General features: G+C 43.7%; 2 protein-coding genes across 3 annotated transcripts; one reads left to right on the forward strand and one right to left on the reverse strand.

Moving 5' to 3' along the window:
• Nucleotides 1–222: 222 nt before the first annotated feature.
• Nucleotides 223–5,159, reverse strand: spryd7b (SPRY domain containing 7b). The gene is made up of 5 exons (XM_017410275.3): nt 5,003–5,159; nt 3,877–3,993; nt 3,362–3,528; nt 2,649–2,751; nt 223–1,266 (listed from the first exon to the last, which is right to left on the reverse strand). The coding sequence occupies exons 1-5, from the start codon at nt 5,106–5,108 to the stop codon at nt 1,169–1,171; spliced, it is 591 nt and encodes a 196-aa protein (XP_017265764.1). The 5' UTR covers nt 5,109–5,159; the 3' UTR covers nt 223–1,168.
• A 629-nt stretch (nt 5,160–5,788) lies between these two features.
• On the forward strand, nt 5,789–8,087 carry trim13 (tripartite motif containing 13). 2 transcript variants are annotated; one of them, XM_017410274.3, is made up of 2 exons: nt 5,789–6,006; nt 6,652–8,087. In XM_017410274.3, the coding sequence occupies exon 2, from the start codon at nt 6,661–6,663 to the stop codon at nt 7,825–7,827; it is 1,167 nt and encodes a 388-aa protein (XP_017265763.1). In that variant the 5' UTR covers nt 5,789–6,006; nt 6,652–6,660; the 3' UTR covers nt 7,828–8,087. The 2 variants fall into 2 exon arrangements, with proteins under 2 accessions (XP_017265763.1, XP_017265762.1); XM_017410273.3 differs by lacking the exon at nt 5,789–6,006 and adding an exon at nt 6,013–6,556.
• Nucleotides 8,088–8,954: the final 867 nt, after the last annotated feature.

Below are 8,954 nucleotides of genomic sequence, written 5' to 3' on the forward strand. Positions count from 1 at the left end.
GGTTTCCGCTTCTTCCTAGAAGCAGCTCACAAATTCACCTGCCACTGAAAAGTAACACCTACCAAAGGAGATCCCAAAGGATCTTTTGCTCTAGGAACTGCTTGATCATTGTCGTTTCTAACTAAGTGCTGTTCAAAGAATAAAACCTAAATTCTCTGCCATTAAAAAGTCACTTAAAACTGCACTCCAAACTCACCAGAAACAAAAGACAAGACGCACAGATGACTCCTCCAGAAACAAAAGTTTAATCATTAGTGAATCAACGATAACATTTGGGTTTGTACAACATCATAAGTGCAAACAAAAACAAGCGTTTGAAATATTTGACTGTCACACATCAGCAGCAGATATGCATTGCCAATACAGCACAACGTACGTTATATGTGTAGATAAACACGAGACCACTGGCTCCAGCTCCGGTGGTCTTTTGGTTACGTAAACAAGGCCGTGGGGGATTCAGGGTGTGGAGAAGAAATCCTAACGTACGCTTCGGTTCGCGAAGAATCTTTCAGCGCCATCAGACAAGAATGACGCCTGGAATGTGAACCACTTAACCACAGCCGAAGATCTCTACAAAAAGCTTGAAATAAAGGTGTGATTATGTTGACTTTTAATGACACGCCCCTCAATAATTACCAACGCTTGCAGCCCCCACCCCCACCCCCCCACTCAAACTTAAAAATAATACATGCCGCATCACTTTGATATGAAGGTGAAATAAATAGAAATAAATACAGAATGTATGCTGATGTCAGAAATGAAAAAGAAGACAAAACAAACGAATTTGGCTTCTGATCCTAAAAGTGGGAACATTATCCCTTTACAGCCACTGATTGGTATCTAAACACACACTGTGGACGAAAGCAGCAACCAGAAGTTGTTCAATTAACACAGACTGATTACGGCAGACACAAGGTGATTATTTTACACTTTGATTTTTTGTTTTTAACATGAGACCCCACCACAGCAGAGTAATAATCAGAAATCTCCTGGTCCAGAGCAGCAAAATAATAAAGAAAAAGAGACAGGGGAATCGGGAGAAACGACCTGAGATGCACTCAAGCCACATAAAACGATAACATCTCATCAAAGTCACACTGTAGTGTCACAGAAGTCGATATAAGATTCAGAGGAGGCCGGCAACACAAACGAAGGCCAAAGTGTTTATTCAGAAGATCTGCTGCTCAAAAAGAATCTTCTCGAATCCTTGTGGAGCTGTGTGATAGAAGTCACTAAACTGGCAGTCTAAGATGGCGCTGTCATCCACTGAAACAACAGAAGGGAAAACACATTAAGACACGATGTTTGCCTTTTAAAAACTGATTTTAATTTGATTTTCCTCTAAAAGGACTCAGATCTACTGAATAAACTACAATCTTCTGCTACTTTAACCATCTTTAGAATAAAAAACAAAACTGGAAACAAAAGATGTCATCACAAAACAAACAAAATGGCTGTAAATGCCAGAAAGCTAAAATGCAATGAAGCACAGTGCAAACAATAACAAGCGCCTAAAAACCAGCTTTTATAATATCTTAGCTAAACTTTTAAAAAAAATCACCTGGTTGTACCGTGAATGTAGCGCCGTTCAGAATGTATTTACTTAGATAAAAGGAGCAGTGTACATGAACCGATGTAAAAACAAATTAAATGAGTGCTGGTTTTCTTGAAAACACTGAAGTATTTACAGCCAGACTCAGTTTACTCACATCTGAATACACTTTATAGGTGGGAGATGAAGAAAAACGTGTCAAAACAGGAATATCTGAGATGAAAGAACATAAAAGCTATACTTTTACAGCATTATTGATACAGATTTATTTTATTAACGCCACTGAGAGGGTTTGCACATTTGGTTTTGCTTTTTTAAGAATTAGTCAAAGAGTTATGGATAAGTTTGCACATGGGGAAGGACTCAACTTAGTGAGAAACTCTTTAAAGTCAACCTTTTACCAAGTCAGCCTTGGCAAGCCTTTCCCTCTGTAAACAGTACTATTCCTGCACATGTATAAATGTTGACAGAGCAAAACCAACAGCTCTGATGCTATAAAGGTTGTTGCTCAAAGGTTTATTCTACTGCGAACAGATCTTCTAGGACAAAACGAGGAGCAAACATTTTCCAAGCACCTTACTGGGAATTATATTTGCTGGGCTTAATCTGCTGTTTGTGTAAAACAAGAACAGAAGCATAAAATGGTCAGAAGCCCAGGACAAATGTTTTTTTTACCCTAACATAAAACTACAAGCTGATGTCACTAACTAGTAATTATATCCACAGTTTCTTTAAAACAGACTTTAAAAAATGGTTTCTTTAAGCAAAGCAGCTGGGCATGAGAAAAGCTCAGTAAAATAAATGGACAAACAGTGCCCCCTTGTGAAGAATAAGTGTAACAAGTAAAAATTGTCAACTCAGATTCTAAATGTTACCAAAGAATCGTAAATTTAAAGTTAGAACCACTTCAAAATGTGGACAAATTTCTATGTAATTCCACTCTTTGTAAATAGTCCTGTAAACACAGCAAACCAACCACTAAACCTCACAGAAAAACACATTTTGTTTCTTCCACCTAACAGTAAACGCAGCTAAAATGATCCTAAAAACACCATCGGTATTTATTGTAGGACATGACACAGAGAAATGAACTTACCATAAACGACTGGATATACGGTGCCTCGGATCCCTGAAGCAGGACAGTGCATGTTCTTTCCATTAAGATATAAATTCAGCTCCACGTGATCATAAGTGAGGCCCTGAGGAACACAAATGTCCATGTTGAAAAAAGATGTGCAGCATTTGCATCCCACAACATTACTGGGATCTTCTCCCATCTTTAAAGGCTCTTTTTTCTACTGAACCACAACTGATTTAAGTGTTAATGCTCACAGTATAACCATCCAAGCTAAAAAATTTATTGATTTTTTGTTGTGAAAATAGTGACAGAAAATAGGACATGATAATTTAAACTAATGCTACTCAGTAAATGGCCATAATGTTAAACTCATCTGTTATAAGTTAGGAGTTTCTTGAGCCAATATGTAAAATCTGTTTGTTATTTCAGTCATTGATTTGGGACTAGATGTTAATGTGTGGGTTTTGCACCCTGCCTTGTGCTCATGCAGGCTGTGCTCGGCTTCAGTTTATTTTTAGAGCAATTAAAAGCAAGATGTCTAATTACACTTTAAAGGTGTGGCAACACTGTTCTATTACCAAATACATGGGTTGACTTAAATATGTCTGATTACAACACAGTGTGCTAATTTATCAGCTAGTGACCAGAATCTGATGATGTAACCATTTATATAGTTTTGATAGAGCTACATATTAAATAAAGCAGTAAAGGAAACTAAAACCTTCACTCACCACTATGTCACCCTCCTGAGGAAGGCTGTTTGCAGGCAGTCGGTTCTTCTCTTCGTTATTGTGGTACACAGACCCATCGTGCCTCAGGACCAGGCTGTTCGTGTCTCTGCCCATAGGCACTTGGTTCAGATTCACTTTTTGAGTGGCCACACCGATTCCCCACACGCCTAAAAAAATGTACAACTCAGGCATTTCATTTCTTGAGGAGATTATTTTGAACACATTAATCAAATGACTTATGATAAAGACCAGAAGCAAGGATATAACAGCATGCACAACCAACAGACAGGAATGAACAATAACTTGAATTAAACTGGTATAGAAATATGAGGACATAAGAAAAAAATGTTTTTTAATGTAAACAGAAGCAGAGAGGATGACTCAAAGAAGCACCACGATGCTAATAGAAACTAAAAAGCATCACGGTAAAAAAACAGAGAAATGTTAAGTCTGGCAGAGAAATCAGGCAGGAGTTGAAAGAAAGGAGTGCAGAAAACTAAAAATCAAACCCTTACCACTGGACTGGATCTTAAACTCAAAATAACTTTTGTTTTGGTGCAAAGGCGCATTGGCGAGGCAGCCTCCGGTGCCGCATATCCTCCGGCCGCTCTTCACAATCACAACATCGGTGCCTGCAAGACGTTAAAAGCACTGATTACTTCCACTACTCCGTCTGTTTTTTAAGTTCAAATGAAGCAGTTTGAGCAGTCTTTTAACTATTTGAAGGGTTTCACGTGTCTCACACATATTTTCTAAGTTCAGTTGATTGTGAAATCGGAGTTGTTCCAGTTTTTACACCTCACTAACATTAAAAGATTTCAAAATCCCGTCTGAAAAACCGGATTATTCAAATTAAGGCAGGCCAGTTATCGACACAGGATAGTGTGTGTTCAACAGCCTGTAAACCTTTTGGTGTACTGAACAGTTTTGGCTGCTGTTTTACATAAATATGAATTTACCCATTCTTACAAAACATTACTTAAATTGTTCAATCAACCTATGAAACCTTACAATGCTTCAATAAAGTGCTTTAGGTTCACAGGCAAAAAGATGCAGCTGAAAAGTTAATACAGTGAAATTATAAAAGTTTTTAAAAATGTATCTGTTTACCTTTGGTTTGACTTAGAAAGATATGTTTCTCAGGCAATTCTACATAGAATATAAACTAGAACATTGCTAGTCTCCTTTAGCCTTTAAAAATAGCTTTTGGGTAATAACACTTATATACAGTAAATATAAATGAAATTGATCAAGTTGTAATATTTTATTGTTTGCTTCCTTTATCTACACATGCTTGTGTTTCGTGTGTTAAACTCAAACTTAAATATCCTTAAGAGTGTCATTTCTTTTGTTTTAAAATTAGTTAAAATCAAAACAATTTTCCATAAGCGTGGCTTATGTGCGTGTTTGTGCACTTTTCTATTTGTTTTTAAATGACAAGCTAATCCTGACAGCTATTAAAATCAGACGAATACCAGTGTCTGTAGACATTTCAAGGCGAAAAGAACATATTAAAAAAAAACAGCGAATATTAGCAGCTACTTGGTTAGCTAGCTCGATTTAGCGCCGCGCGAACGTTCCGTTTATCGGTATCTGTGGACTTTAACCACAGCGTTAAATCTATAAAAAAAACATCCTCACCCATGTGATGAGTGTCTAACTGAACAGTAGGCATCTCTTTCAGGGGGATATGCCCGGATCCCCCTTCTCCGCAGCAGCCGAAACAACACGTAAACACCGCAGCCATTCTCGCCTCGACCCAGTCGGCTGGCTAAAACATCCGGAGAGGAAACCAAAGAGCGCCCGCTGTCAAAACGTCAAAAAGTCTCCGCTCCGCGCCACAGCGGCACCCCGCGGCGGAGCGGGGAACTGCGCCGGCGCCTCGCTAACTCACTGTATCCAATCACAGCGGCTAAGATAGGCAGTTGCTCCTGATGGCATGGAAACAAGGGAAGAAAATCAAGGTCAACATTTCTCCACGTGACTAAGTAACTATTGGGTATCGATGTTACATAACTCCGAATGAACTGAAAGTGGATTATGGAGGGGGGATGGGGGGAAGCACGGTTTAATTTAGATGTTGAATCATTCATAACTGCGGGGCATACGCACATATTTGTTTTCTACTAGCGCAGTGTGGCCGATACCAAATGTACACAGCTGATACAGTTGTTTATGACAGTTACTGCGGCTCTATGGACAGACTTTTTTCCCCGCATTAACAGCTGTATAATGCTGAATACAAGCCACTAAAGTAGTCCAGAGTCAAAGCATGTGATGCCAGGCTGGAACTAAGACCCACTTGACAGTTTTTCACGCTGTAATGTTTTGCATAGCAACAGCCCCTCCCCCATCTGGCGGCCAGGGATCCTCTGCGAATTACCCTGCAGCGACAAAAGCGCAAACACGCGAATACGCACGAAAGGAGCCGTCAAACTACCCGGGACACCTGCGGGCTTTTGCGGCCCCGGCGAGGCGTCTCGCGTCGTGCGCTCCCCGCGCGCGCCCACGGGCGACACGCCGGGTTTCCGAACTTCTGCGCGCGGGCCGAAACGGTTAACTCGCACACCCGGAAGAGGGCGAAGTCTGCACAGCAACAAGCGCCATGATGATGATTGCGTCGCGCTGAGCGCCTCCAGCAGCTGGTGAGTGATTCTTTTGGTCCAGTAGTTGCATGTTACTATGCGCTCGCAAAAATTTGTCGCAGCCCTCCTTTCCGGCTGCAGCCTTGCCAACAAGGAGCAGCATCAACGGCGAAACCTCGTTCTGTCGACAGTCTGACGGCATTTCGGATTGACGACGAAGAGACGGCCATCCGAGGGCAGCTGGCGGCTCGACCGAACGCCGCCCTGCTTAGAAAAACAGCTCGATTCTCGAAGTTATTGACATTTTCTTTTCTTTTTTTAAGGGAAGGGGGGTGCTTTTTTTACACTGTCTTGTAGTTCAACCGATCAGAGAACTAAGATGTCGCACAGATTTAGTTGCGCAAACGGAGCGCTTGTTTGCGCACATGCCAGGCTTTTACGCGGGCACTGCGACTCGAGTCAGTTTCACTTTCGAGAGGGGAGTTCTTCCGACACAGCTGGAACGTGACTGCGCGGGGAAATCTGTATCCTTTGCGATGCTACTGTGTTTTCATGCTTATTCTAGTTGGTTTTGCCGCCTAAAAGCGAAGCTGCGTCCCCCTGGGTGTGGGTGCGTATTCTATTAAGCGCTCCTTATTCAGTTGTTGTTGTTTTTTTCTCTCTCTCCTGTCTGAATGAGTATCTGACGGCTGGATGTGTTTGCAGGAGATCACCATGGAGCAGCTGGAGGAGGAGCTGACGTGCCCGGTCTGCTGTGGTCTCTTCGAGGACCCCCGCGTGCTGCTGTGCTCCCACAGCTTCTGCAGGAAATGCTTGGAGGGTCTCCTGGAGGGGACCCGGGGCTTCAGAACTCCCCTCAAATGCCCCACGTGCCGCAAGGAGACCCCTCACAACGGCGCCAACAGCCTGCAGGTCAACTACACCCTGCGCGGGATCGTCGACAAGTTCAGCAGGATAAAAGTGACGCCTAGAATGGCCGTGTGCAAGCAGCACCACGAGCAGCCGCTCAACATGTTCTGCGCCACCGACCTGAGGCTCGTCTGCGGAGTTTGCGCGACCACCGACGCGCACAGGGGCCACGACTTCTGCTCCCTGGAGGAGGCGCACGAGCGGGAGAAGCGGGCGCTGGGCGGGCTGCTGCGGCAGGTGGAGGGCTGGCGGAGCGCGGACGCGCGCTCCTGCCTGGAGACGCTTCAAGCCGACAAGAAACGGGTGCTCCAGTCGGTGAGCGGGGACGCGGACAAGGTGGCGGACTACTTCGACAGGCTCGTCGGCGCGCTCGAGTGCAAAAAGAGCGAGATCCTGTCCGACTTCGAGACGCTGCGGCTGGTGGTGATGCAGGCGTGCGACCCGCAGATCGCCAAGCTGAGCGCCGCGCTGGAGGCGCAGGCGGGCGCGCTCGGCATCGCCGAGTCTTTCGCGAGCGACCCGGACCCGCAGGACTTCCTGCAGCAGATGCAGGAGTTCCGGGAGAAGACGAAGCTCCTGGAGGAGACCCCGCTGCCCTCGCGCAGAGACGCGGCTGTCGCACCGCTCGTGCGCAACTTCGACGTAAAGAAGTGGGACTCCCTCCGGATCAGCGAGGTGGACAAGATGTCAGTACCGCACGAGAGTGGCGCGTACACTATGGGTGGGTCGCGGACGGCGGGGCGCAGATGGCTCGTCCTGGTCCTGATCCTGCTCTTTCTGGCACTAATGCTGCTGCTGCTGCTGCACAGAGCTGCAGCTGATGATGGCACCTGGAGGAGAGCCCCGTTTGCCACTAAACTTTCCTCCCACGCTAAAGAAATGACTCACATGTTATTGGATGCAGGTCAGAAATTTATTGCCAATCTGATTGATTCCACTGTGCACTTTATGGGCACTTGTAAGTCCTCCTAATCGGCCCTTTGGCCTTCTCACAACTACACACTTACGATCAAAAGACTCTAAAGAATCAGTGGATGTATGAAGACATCAAATTGTTTACACTGTTGTTTATTTTTGCCTTTTTTGCTCATGCTGTAACCTGTACGAATCAAACAGAATCGGCAGGAACGCAAACCCAGATTTACACTAACTCGCATTGACCCCCGGGGGATCTTTTTGTATGATTTTTTTTTTTTTTAAACAAGCTTTATAAATAAACCTGAGAAATTTGAGTCACTTCTATGATTGTTTTCACTCAGATCAGGCAGCAGTGGGCTCCCTCCATCACAGTGATGCTGCAGCCTCTCCAAGGTTACAAACGTTATGTAACAGGAGCCTTCAGCAGGCTGCAGACACATGTGAGCAGAAGGAGCACATCTCTGGCTTTTTTTTTTCTTCTTCTTTTTTAATAAAACCTAGAAATCCAACAGTCGAATTTGGATAGAAAAAATCCCAGCCAGTGCACAGCTATTGCTTACTGGTTTTAAGATAAGTGCAATATGTTTAAGGCTGAATTAAACCGACTTCTAAGGCTGAAGCTGTTAGTTGCGTTTGGGTTACCCATCTTACTGATAGATCAAACAAGCGAGAAGTGGATTGTGATCTAGGATGATTTACAGTTTTCTTTATTCTAATCTGCAGGGATGCCTTGTTTGGGAAAAGAGGGGATGAAATAATAATAAACAAATCCTAAAACCGGTGCACAAAGTGAATCAGTGATGTCAGCACAGCCCTGATTTCAGGATGTACGTCATGGCACGCCTGCACATATATATATAGCTTTCTGTTGCCAGGCGAGTATAGGATGGAAACACGAGGCTGCATTAATATTTCAACTGCCATGTCACGCAAAATTAAAGATAGACTGAAACACAATGAGTAAAAAAAAAGACTGCTTTATCGGCAGGGCTGGTTTAAACCCGCTCCGAGCGCACGGGTCCTTCGTTTTTTTATCCAAAATGCGCATATGGAGAGATTTGTGTTTTTTGTTTGTTTGTTTTTAAATAATACCTCAACAGATTTAAATCTTGCACCGATCATGTAAAGGTAATTTACTAAAACGACTTGTCATTATCTCTGCAATTAATGTTTTGCTGTTC

The sequence above is a fragment of the Kryptolebias marmoratus genome, linkage group LG6, assembly GCF_001649575.2.
Source record: "Kryptolebias marmoratus isolate JLee-2015 linkage group LG6, ASM164957v2, whole genome shotgun sequence".
In the NCBI taxonomy this organism is placed as follows: domain Eukaryota; kingdom Metazoa; phylum Chordata; class Actinopteri; order Cyprinodontiformes; family Rivulidae; genus Kryptolebias; species Kryptolebias marmoratus.

What these genes read in the sequence shown, in the direction of transcription:
- spryd7b (XM_017410275.3), bottom strand. Translation starts at nt 5,108, where the DNA reads ATGGCTGCGGTGTTTACGTGTTGTTTCGGCTGCTGCGGAGAAGGGGGA. An exon ending in GTTAGACACTCATCACATGG is followed by an intron (nt 3,994 to 5,002) that starts GTGAGGATGTTT and finishes AACGTCTTGCAG; the next exon opens with GCACCGATGTTGTGATTGTG. An exon ending in CGTATATCCAGTCGTTTATG is followed by an intron (nt 1,267 to 2,648) that starts GTAAGTTCATTT and finishes CTGTTGTTTCAG; the next exon opens with TGGATGACAGCGCCATCTTA.
- trim13 (XM_017410274.3), top strand. Translation starts at nt 6,661, where the DNA reads ATGGAGCAGCTGGAGGAGGAGCTGACGTGCCCGGTCTGCTGTGGTCTC.